General features: G+C 44.9%; 1 protein-coding gene across 1 annotated transcript in view; it reads right to left on the reverse strand.

Moving 5' to 3' along the window:
* NECAB1 (N-terminal EF-hand calcium binding protein 1) overlaps positions 1–12,238 on the reverse strand; it is a 59,372-nt gene that overhangs the window by 21,920 nt on the left and 25,214 nt on the right. The window contains exons 4-5 of the mRNA XM_056854393.1: positions 11,116–11,141; positions 9,614–9,711 (exon numbers count right to left, since the gene is read on the reverse strand). Coding sequence (XP_056710371.1) covers positions 9,614–9,711; positions 11,116–11,141 — 124 coding nt within the window. The remainder of the gene's footprint in view (positions 1–9,613; positions 9,712–11,115; positions 11,142–12,238) is intronic.

Here is a 12,238-nt window from a genome sequence, read left to right on the forward strand (position 1 = left end):
AGGCCTCGCCAAGGCCACTGGAGCAGAGAAGAAAACAGGTTCGTCTGGCAATGCAGCAGAGTCGGCAGAGTGCTAGAGTGAAGGCTTTACAGAGGAACCTCCCCAGTAGCAGTGATGAGGAAGAGCAGGGCTGAAGCACCACCTGTGAACTCAGCCTCATCAGCATCAGCTGGCTCTGCTACAGCAGCAGGGGAAGGGATTTAAGCCATCAGTTAGGCTTGGCTGTTGTGTAAGCAACTTGTCACCAACCAGTCTTGTTTCCCTGCTATCCTTTGGATTCCTGGTATCCTGACTTCTCGGACTGGCTCTGACTAACGACTTGGACTTCATTGGTTCTCGTAGGTTATCCGGGCTGTGTAACCGTGGTCTTGGTTACACAGCTCGGATAACCTACGAGAACCTATGAACTCTGACCGTGAAAGCCTTCGACAATGCCTTGGACTTCCCTTGCCTGTATTGCTAACTCGGGCTCTGCCTTCACTGTGAATGACCTTGGACTGTTCTCCAGACTACGCTTACAGCTTACAGCCCTCGCTCCTGCACCTCGCCTGCACCACGACATCTATTTTCTTCCCATCAGCTTTCTTCAATGTCCAGCTTTCACACCCATACATAGTAATAGGGAATACGATGGCATGAATTGACTTGATCTTGGTGGCCAGTGACACATCCTTACACTTAAGAATCTTTTCTAGCTCTTTCATGGCTGCCCTTCCCAATTGCAATCTAATATCCAATGGTCTTATTCAGTATATGGTAGTTTCCTCAGTTCTTTTGCAGGAATAAAAAGCTAAGAGAAGCCATTAAATCAAATGTACTGTCTGGCCAACATAGTCTTTATATTGGCATCAGAGATCAATTTAAAAGAATCTCATTTAAGGCATCTATCTTAAGCACACTTTGGAAGTAAAATCCATTGAAATTAGCATTCAGTGCACATTTACGTCCACCTAGCTGTACACAGATTTGCGTTGTAAAGCCTTATATATGAAAAACTCTTTGTTAAAGGCATGCAAAAACCATTCCAGATGTCAATCTACAGTGAAAGGGGAATGCTTAGAATTAGTTCTTATTCAGGATCTGCTACTACTGTTTATATTATCCAGCTTATACTCCAAAAGGGTGGTCTGACTTTATCCACCTAGAACTGTTTGGCTTGCTGCTGAGTGACAGAAAAGCAATAAAATCCATCTCCACAGCAATTTATTTCCCTGTACCTTCTACACAGTCAGTAATGCATATTGCATTGTAACCGAGGGGACTATTGGAGGTGAAAAATGTAGGCAATGAGCTAAATGAAATTTGTCAGTTTGGGGACTTTGTGGAATTTGCCGACTACCAACTCTCCAACTGCAAGAGCAGCAGAGAAAATGAGATTCCAAGAGATAAAACTAAATGCTAATAAAATAGAAATAATAAATGATACCAGTAATCTCAGAAAAATTAAATGCAGTGCGAGAAGCCAATCTAATATAACAATTTGATGGAATGGAGGATTGCATTCATTCAGTTAATTACTTGGACTGGAGAGGATTCACATAATCAGTGAGTTGACCACACTCTTAGAAGGATGACAGATCCAAATGAAATTTCCTGACTTTGGTGTCTTAATTTTCCGCTTCAGTGGAGAAGTGGAGGGGCCACGTGGAGAGTGATTCAGAACATATGTACTTGACAGGTGCATCTGCCAGCCAGGGCACCTAGCCTATGTTCACGCAAAGCAGCATTGTCCCCAACTGGCACTCATGAACCCAGCCTTAGGGCGTTTTCACACACCCTGATGAACGCACTTTCAATGCACTTTAACGATCATTTGCAAGTGGATTTTGCAGTTTCACACAGAAAATCCGGCTGCAAAGTGCATTGAAAGTAGATTGAAAGTGCATTATTTGAAATGTGTGAAAGCGCCCTTAGTGTTCATAAAACCAGTTGGAGTGGCAGCCTTCTCATCAGTTGCATTTGCTTTGCCAAGTCTTTCCTTTATTAGACTCAGCTGCCCTGACTGTGCTCATTTTGTAACCTTGTGGATGGATTACTGTAACATGATTTGTTTCCCCACTCCTACACAGGAAGCCAGCTGGGTGACCTTGGGCAAGTCACTCTCCCTCAGCCTCACTCACCTTACAGGGTGTCTGTTGTGGGGAGGGGAAAGGAAGGTGATTGTAAGTTGGTTTGAGTCTCCCTTAAGTGGTAGAGAAAGTCGGCATATAAAAACCAACTCTTCTTCTTCTTCGTCTTCATCTTCTTCTTCTTCTTGATGAAATGACATTTTTTACTTTGCTTTGTGAATGTTGGGTTATTCTGTGAACGCTCAAGGATTACGTTCCAACTACTCTTACAGGTAACCTGGTCAGTTCTCCCCAACCCCCTTTCTCAGTTCCTTCTGACTTCCAAGCTGCAGAGTTTGGTGGCTACAAAGACATCAGTATGCCAATGAAGGCAAGTCAAGAGCTGCTGCATGTACCCAGTGGAGTCTTTAGGGCATCAAAGTGCTGAATGGTTCTACTACCCTCCAGTGAAGTTACAGGAGAATGGTTTGGGAGGTTGGACCACCTTGGAGGGAAGCAGCCATGTTGAGAGACGTAGTCATTCTGGAAGAGGGGCAGACATGCTTGAGAGGCCAGCTTTTGTTGGGAAGACAAGGAGATGTATAGAGAGACTTTGTGGGAACTCTAAAGGAGTGGCACACTGGCCCAGGGTCTGAAGAGAGGTGACCACCCCGATGGAGATGAAGATAACCTGAAGTGGACAGGGCCTGCCACTATTAAGGAAATTTCCCTTGAACAACAAAAGACTACAGCACCCAAGCATAAAGAAAATCTAACAGGTTTAAATGCAAGGCTGTTTTATTCACTGTGGCTTTTAATGGATATAGGCGGCAGGTAGGGTTGCCAACCTCCAGGTACTAGCCGGAGATCTCCTGCTATTACAACTGATCTCCAGCCTATAGAGATCAGTTCCCCTGGAGGAAATGGCTGCTTTGGCAATTGGACTCTATGGCATTGAAGTATCTCCCCTTCCCAAACCCCGCCCTCCTCAGGCTCCACTCCCACCAGTGGCAAAGAGGGACCTGGTTACCCTAGCTGCAGGCATTTGGGGGCACAGTTATTTGTGGCTTTATTGCATTTTTAATGCTTTAAATTTATATTTGTAAGCTGCCTTGCACCACAAAAGAAAGGTGGTATAACTATTTTAATAAAATAAATACAAATAAGCGGGCGTATCGGTATAGAGCTTGTTCCACAATCACACTGCCAACTCAGTGGCTTGGGGTGGACTCACACGCTACATAATCAGAGGCACAGGGCTCTTTCATTCAGCCCAAATAATGCACTTTCAATCCACTTTCAGTGCACCTTAACGTCGTTTGCAAATGGATTTTGCCAGTTCTCACAGTAAAATCCACCTTCAAAGTGGATTGAAAGTGCATTATTTGGTGAAAATTATTGTGTGAAAGTGCCCACAGTTTACCAGCCTGAACCATTCTAGCTATTGGGCTTTAGTCTGATGGAAGAAGCAGGGAAATGCCTTGCTTGTAGCCAACATTAGCACATCTGAAGGTGGGTTGGGTGAGGGTCAGTTTAGAATACAGGCAGAGGTTTGGCTCAAAACCTAATTCTGCCCACCAAACTGGCTGCATGTGGGGCACTTTTAGCGAAAGAGGCAAGGGCTTTGCTTGTATCTTCCGGAAGGCAAGCTGAGCTACCAAAGAGCTAGAAGCCAGTCTTGCTGTGCCCTAGAACAGGCATACTTTCCTCTATCTGCCAGAAATTTAACAGAGAGACTCCCTCAGATAAGGGGCACAACTCCTGAGAATTTCATCTGGATTAGAGAGGGGCAGGGAGTTAACCCTGGCAATGGGTTTTCTATTGAAACCAATTAATATGGCCACTGAATTAAGAACCCCAAACACATGACCTAATCTTAAGAGAATCTAAGCCAAACTTTAACAAGCAAAATGAGCCAAAAACAAACAAACTTTCTGTGCATAACTCTTATTTGAACTACGCCTTTACTAAGACATGTTTTTCTAAGACATGCTTTTATCCTTAGGGTTGCCAACCACCAGGTAATAGCAGAAGATCTCCTGCTATTACAACTGATCTCCAGCCGACAGAAATCAGTTCACCTGGAGAAAATGGCCGCTTTGGCAATTGGACTCTATGGCACTAAAATCTTTCCCCTCCCCAAACCCTGCCCTCCTCAGGGTCCACCCCAAAAACCTCCCGCCGGTGGCAGAGAGGGACCTGGCAACTCTATTTTATCCTTCATGTTTACTGCAATAAGCTTTAGTGAAGTTGTGGTACACAAGATTGCAACATGAAGTGAGAAGTGGATATTTGACAGTTTTAGGAGACAATTCTGTATGGTGTCTGCTGGTCTGTACGTAGTAATGAAGAGGTACCCCAGTTCGTTACGCCTTTGCATCTGTCATAAACATACAACAAAGCAAAAGATAAACAAGAACCAAGAGGGCTTTCAGAATGATCTCTAAGTATTCAGTTTTCAGCACAATAGGTTGTTAAGTCAGATAGAGAGATGGCTAAAACACACTTCTCCCTGTTTCAACTTGAACCAGGCAAATTGTAACCTGACAGACATGAGAAAAATCTCTCTCAAACCAATTGTTAATCTAGTCACAGTTCTATTTTGCAACCACAATGATTCATAGCAGCTCGTCTCCAGGAGAGAAGAAATGGGATTTATATGCCACATTTTATCCCATCTCCTTCCTCTCCCTTGACTCTCCTCTATAAATATCCAGAGTTTGCACCCCCTGCCTTGTATGCTCTGTCTCAGTGACACAATAATGTGGCATTAATCAAACTTCTTTGGTATTTAATTCATGTACTATTTTACATGGTTGCTGGTTCTGTCTCCCTCTCAGTGACAGGACATGAGACTACTAGAACACACAACATTCAAATCTCAAAGAGGAATCGGGTTGGCATACATCCTACAGGCACTGGAGCCTGCTTAAGATTTGGCCTAAATGGTCACCAGGGGGATACACTGACAACTTCCCCTAGATAAGTGCATCAGGGTGTCTGAGGATGGAAGCGTGCCACCCCACATCACCTGGAGGGCCAAATGATCATCCTATGGTTGCCTCCTCCAACCCAAATTAAAGCCTTGCCGATAGGGCCTGGAGGGGGCAACTCCAAGGCTCTGTCAGCAGAATTAAAGAAGCCATCTCATTTGCTGCATTTACAGTGACATGGAGCTGGTTGCAGAAGACACAGAGGTAGATGGATGGCTGCTCTCAAGCAAAGCAGACATCATAAACTTGTCCGGGGGTGGCTGCCCAACCCCTACGTTCACCTGCTTCAGAACAGACTCAAGCAGGGGACAACTTTGCCCAGGTACTACTGAGGCAGGCAGTCCCACAGCAACAGTTTCAGAGCCTGGCAGGCCCTGGCCCAGCACAGGCCACAGATGTGAGGTGGGGCTCAGGCAGCCGGCTACACCTGGGAACAGGCCAGAGGAAGAAGCGGCTGAGGTCTCCTGGGGCCTGTGCAGGTGGGAAGAGCAGACTCTTGAAACCTCAGGGGAGGGCAGGCAAGAGAGGAAAAGGCCCAGCCAGAGAGACCAGTGGCCCAGATTCCCTTCAATCACCATGAGCCCACCCCTGAAGAGAGGGCATGGGGTGAGTCCAACACCAGTCTACTCCCAGACAAGCTTTTATTAGGCCAACCCAGGGAAGGCCAGGAATAGGGTTGTCAGGTCCCTCTTCACCACCGGCGGGAGGTTTTGGCGGTGGAGCCTGGGGAGAGAGAAGTTTGGGGAGGGGAGGGACGTCAATGCCATAGAGTCCAATTGCCAAAGAGGTCATTTTCTCCTGGTGAACTGATCTTTATCGGCTGGAGATCAGTTGTAATAGCGGGAGATCTCCAGCTACTACCCGGAGGTTATATAAATCTAGAAATACACACTATATTAGTGCTGGAAAAGATATTAACAATATTAACCCTAACCATGAGCTGAAGAAAGCGGATTGAAACGTGTCTGCTATCCGGAAAACACGTCCTCACCGGCTTTTTGTCACATTTGGGATTTGATATTTCGATTCGTCCTATTTTGGAATATCACGAATTTGTTTACCCTGCAGTTAAGGGATAAAGTGCTTCTGGCACAAATTATATGCTTCCATCAAGTACATATGTGAAACTGACTAGATAGCTTTCCACGGGGATTCCGGCGGGAGCCTCATCGATGACTTGAACGTCCTACGGGAGCGGCTTGCTTTCTCCAACCCATACAAGAACGTTTTGGATTTGACGACTTTGGACTTTATCTAATAGCTACACTTTTGTGTAGTTGGGTGAATATAACCCTTCTTTTTTGTATTTACAGAACGGGAATTCTTTATATATTTGATATCAATTATTTGTGTGCATTTAACACATTAGCAGCCTTCCAGGAACTTTTTGCTGCAGTATTATTATAGCCATATTTTGGATTCAAGATTATTTAATTTGTATTGAAGTACTATTGAGCAAGGGTGCTGTATAATATTGTTACTATCCGGAGGTTGGCAACCCTGGTCAGAAAAAAGTTGCTGGCCAGAGCAAAGTGGTCCTAACTTTGGAGATTGCTGCTTGAGGAAGGACATCGGAAGAATTTTGAGAGAAGCTAAATTTCTCAGGGGATTGTTGCACACAAAGATGTTGATGGAAACATTTGTGCCATTGGGATCTTTCACCCTCTGCATATCCATGTCACATTACCAAATACCACTCAAAGTTATCGGTGGGGGTGGGTTAAAAGCTGGGGATCTGCTTCACATGGGAAGCATGGTTATGTTACTTAATTTCATTTAGAGTTGATTTGAGATGACTGGAGATTCCTGCTTGGGGAATATCGTTGGAATTTTGAAGGAAGCCATAAACTTTCTGTAAACTTTGGGAAACTCTTCAAGAGTAATTTTGCACCTCCTGCTTTTATGTTTTTATTATTTTCTCTATTATTTTGTGAAATGCCTCAAGCAGGTTGCTGAAGCGGCAACATATAAATGTTTCAAATAAATGGAGGGAGAGGGAGATTCTGTCTCGATTAATAAAACTGAATTTAGTGCCATCAAAGTGATGTTTCATACATATTCGTCAATCCATGTCTATGATGCATCACAAATCCTTTGGCTCAAATTATATATTACAATGAGCCTGTTCCTGCTTCCTGGGCAGCCCCACAACTCCCCCCCTCACACATGTTGCCTGGTAATATTTATTTAAAGAAAACATTATAGTTAAAGGCCATCAGGTTTAGAGTATCCCTCCTGCAGCAGGCAGTAGCCAATGTAGTGAATGGGGGGCAGTAACGCACTAAGCATATCAGTTCTGCATCACAAATCTTTGGTGTGGAGGTGCAAGATCTCAAGGGCTACCATGTGCTTTTCCAACCAGTGTGGTGTAGTGGTTAAGAGCGGTGGACTCTGATCTGGAGAACTGGGTTTGATTCCTGACTCCTCCACATGAGTGGCAGAGGCTAATCTGGTGAAGTGGATTTGTTTCCCCACTCCTCCACATGAAGCCAGCTGGGTGACCTTGGGCTAGTCACAGCTCTCTTAGAGTTCTCTCAGCTCCACCTACCTCACAGGGTGTCTATTGTGGGGAGAAGGGGAAGGGAAGGTGATTGTAAGCTGGTTTGAGTCTTTCTTAAGCGGTAGAGAAAGTCAGCATATAAAAACCAACTCTTCTCCTTCTTCAACCTGTATTTTGGGCCACAAACTGGGTTGGAGTTAGGGTTGCCAACCTCCAGGTGGTGTCTGGAGATCTCCTGAGTTTACAACTGATTTCCAAGCAATAGAGATCAGTTTGCCTGGAGAAAATGGCCAATTTGGAAGGTGGTCTCTATGACATTAAACTCCACTAAAGTCCTTCCCCTCCCCAAACCCCACCCTCCTCAGGCTCGACCCCCCCCCCAAATCTGCAGGTATTTCCCAACCTGGAGTTGGCAACCCTAGTTGGAGTATTTAACTTTTCTTTCAACACCACTCTATTGTCTTCACACATCTGTTAAACCATTGTTACTGAAAGTATTTTCAGGCACGATTTCAAATCAGTTAAAAATATAGGGATATAAATATTTTTAAATTTGAAATATTTTCACTTGAGTTCAGCTTTTGCTTCCATTTCCAAGAAATGCTGATCAGGTTTTTCTCAGCTGCAGACTGACTCCCCCCCTTCTCTCCCTTTACTTGGTTACCCTGGATACCAAAGATGAATGGCCCAGCATTTCTCTTCAGGAAAAACACCTATTAAATGAGGTCCTCTATGGCTTTGGAGGGTCTACTTTCCCTACTGAACTGACCTAGCATTCTTTGTTGATCTGACTCCAAGCTGCACTGCTAAGGCCTGTTGGCCAACATTTACATTTTCTTTTGTTGCTTATGAATTAATGAGCCAGGTGTCTGAAAGACTGCCTAGAAAAACACTCATGGAGCCTGATCATGTGAGATACTGTTATTCCATGCCCAACACCTCCCCCCGAACCCATACATTGTAAAAAAAGAAAGAGAGCTTCTTGGCATTGGCCTCACATGTCTCATTAGCCATAGTGCTCCACCTATGCAGTCAAGATAGAAAGCGATGAACTTGCAGTCCATATAAAAGTGGTACTTGGGAGATTAACCTCAAGTTCCTATTTTTACCTAAGTCTGGTACAGAGTGAACCTCCATCCTAGGGTTGCCAACCTCCAGGTACTAGCTGAAGATCTCCTGCTATTACAACTGATCTCCAGCCGATAGAGATCAGTTCCCCTGGAGAAAATGGCCGCTTTGGCAATTGGACTCTATGGCATTGAAGTCCCTCCCCTCCCCAAACCCCACCCTCCTCAGGCTCCTCTCCAAAATCCTCCTGCTGGTGAACACATGAACACATGAAGCTGCCTCATACTGAATCAGACCTTTGGTCCATCCAAGTCAGTATTGTCTACTCAGACCGGCAGCGGCTCTCCAGGGTCCTCAGGCAGGGGTCTTTCACATCGCCTCCTTGTCCAGTCCCTTTAACTGGAGATGCCGGGGGTTGAACCTGGGATGGGACCTTCTGCACGCCAAGCAGATGCTCTACCACTGAGCCATGGCCCTTCCCCTTTTATTTTTCTGCAGAAAGAGTTTCAAACCAGAGATGGTGAAGAGGGACCTGGCAACCTTAACCCTACCCCAGTTTGGCTCAGCTAATCTGTCCAGGTTGATTCATGCCACAGCAACCTCAAGGCTCATGTGTCCAGACGGTTTCTGCTTGCCTCCCTACTGTTTGCCTGTCCAGGATCTGCCTCCTGGCTCAGCTCTATGCACTGCTCAGCTTTCTTATTCAGCCTCGAGAATGGTGGTGATAACACAACCCTCCTTTCTGGTCTACCGATTCTATCCCAGCCTGCCTACTCTGCTTGCAGCCTCTCAGATCCTGCACATGCACAGTAATGAATGCCTTACAATGGTTTGTGCTGAGAACCAGGAGGGGAAACTCCATCATCTCAAGCCCACACTAGGATTTATCATGTTCCTTAAGCATACTCGGGAGACACGTTTCTTGACAAAGCCAAGTTCCCATATACTTGAGCCCTAATCACCACCGAACCTTTAACATGAAAATAAATAAAACTCCTCCTTACTTTCTTGGTTTTGTCCATTGCCTTCAGAATAGATACATTGAGGTCTTCCAAAGCAGACAGAACATTTTCATATTCTCCCAGGTGCTGGGAAAAATATTCTAGAAGAATTAGAAATTCACAGCTTAAAAGCAAGGAACGATTCAGGAATTAAAACAACATATGGTAATATGTATCAAACAAACATAAGAATCTGTCTTCCAAATGAATATTTTTCATCAGTTATTTTGATTGCACACACTTAGAACGTCTGAAGAAGCCTTGTCTAAAGCCACCTAGCAAGTTTATTTATTTTATGATATTTATACCCTACTTTAGAAGGGAAGGCAGCATGGTATAACCCAATCTTGTCAGATCTCAGAAGCTAAGCAGGGTCAGCGCTGGTTAGTATTTGGACAGGAGACCACCAAGAAATACCAGGGTTGTTATGCAAAGGAAGGCACTGGCAAACCACCTCTGTTAATCTCTTGCCTTGAAAACCCCATAAAGGGTTGCCATATGTCCGTTGCAACTTCACAGAACTTTACACACATACCCTACTTTTTTCTCCTAAGCAGCTTGCAGCTTCTCCTCCATTTTATCCTCACAATAACAACCCTGTCAGGTTAGGCTGAGAGGGAACAACTGCCTCCAAGTCACTCTATGATCTTTCACGACAGAGCGGGGATTTGAACCGAAGCAAACCAAACCATATCGAAGATGCTGAAAAAATAACACACCACAAAAGACTTTGAGCACATTCCTGGAGGGTGGGGGCGAAGCTCCATAGGAGCCAGCATGACCCCATGCCGACGTAGGTGCCTCCTTATCACACAATAAGGTGGCACCCATGCCAGCATGGGGGCAAACACGCCAGTGACCAGGAGCTGCAGAGCTCTGCCGGCCCCAGCTGCCAGTGCAGACACACCGGCAGTGATTTCTAGGGAGGGAAAGCCCACGCTGGCATGGGGGGGGGGCATTCCCAGGGCGTTGCAAGGGGCGGAACTGATGTCAGTCAGCTTTCTAGGCCCTTTCACCCTGCTGTGTAAAATTGCAAGTATGCATTTTTTTTCTCACTGTTGCAGTCAGATTTTTAGCCTTGGAAGAGACAACTCAGACAAAAGCCAGATCCATTGACCATTATTAAAAACCAGTGTGTTGGTGAATAAATGGCCTCATGCCCAGAACAACTCCAGGATCAATAGGACAGGGGTTGCTAAAGTATTCATTGAGAAAGTATCATCGTATGCTCAGAGGTGCATCAAATTAAGCCTTCAGCCGTTTCACATCAACAGGTTTAATAAACTAATGTGTTGGTTTGCATAATAGTGTCCATTTAAGAAAGCCATACCCTATTACCCCTGAAGTTTTAGTTTCAAAGTAGCTTGTTTGAAACAATGCTCTCCCATAAGTGGGTTATTAAACCATAACACCCCCACCCCACCCCTGCTTCAGCCCTGTCTATTAGACCCCCAGAAGTTATCAGTTCAGCTTCCTTATTCAAATAATAATTTTTAAAAACTTACCAAACAGCTCTTCTGTGTCAATGTTGCTGAAAAAGGATATCACAAGATTAGGGACATACTTCAATTTTGTACCATTTGTCAGTTTTATTCACACATTTATTCAGATTTATAGCCCACCCTATTCCAAAACCTCTGGGCTAGTTACAATAGCAAAAATTTGCAAAATAAGAGTCCTAGTCGATGCATTCACCCCATCTTTACTACAGATGACACAAAGACCAGCCCAAAGAAGTTGGTTGTACTGTTCTTTCAGTGGGCCTGGCATTCAGCTAATCTGCAGTGTGAAGGAGTTCTCTAACTTGGGGGCAGCCACACACGCACACGCACACACAAGAGTTTCCCAGGGTGATTGTGGAAGCATTGCTTCACTTCTGCCATTGAGTGGTGCAAGCCTGCATGCAAGTCTCATTCTGGGGACCGGAACTCTTAATCCCGTGAGGAATATGCTTATTGGGATGCAACTCAAATCACCTTTCTGCGCTTTCAGAATGTATGAAATACCCAGTGCCATCAAATGCAGAAAGGAGCAGTCGTGAATAATAAAGCAAGATAATAACAGGAATAATTTCTCAAGTCACAGATAGCATCTAGAAACCAGGCACACGACTTGCTTCCCTGAATAAGAGGAGAATTCAAAGGGCTACATTGACTGCACAGCTGGTGACGTGAGTGTTGAATCAGCTTTTTCAAATCTCAGAATGCCAGCAATAAGAGCCTCAAGAAATCTGCCAAATGCCACTGAGTTGTGGTGTGTTGTGCATTTGGGGCATTTCAGATGCTGTTTGGCCCTAAGCAATGAAGCTTCAGCGGGCCCTCTCTTCATAAAAGCTTCATTCAGTTCTCATGCTAAATTGTGGTTTGTGCGTCAATCTCTTGCTAGTCTAAGCAACAAACGCTTGTTGAGATGGAGGCGTCACACTGAATGATGGTTTATGTATTACAATTTATTGTAATGCTCGAATGCAGCCAAAGGGTTGCCTTTGCTTTGCACACACACGTATTATTTGAAACATGTTCTTTTGCTGTGCTTTGTGTAGAAAGTGGAGTGGCTAGGTGCCCTCCTGCAGGATCCAGTCAGCAGCAGGAAAAAAATGGGTGGGGGCACATGTCCAAGTGTCAGCGA

Source organism: Euleptes europaea, chromosome 8 (genome assembly GCF_029931775.1).
Source record: "Euleptes europaea isolate rEulEur1 chromosome 8, rEulEur1.hap1, whole genome shotgun sequence".
Taxonomy (NCBI): Eukaryota; Metazoa; Chordata; class Lepidosauria; order Squamata; family Sphaerodactylidae; genus Euleptes; species Euleptes europaea.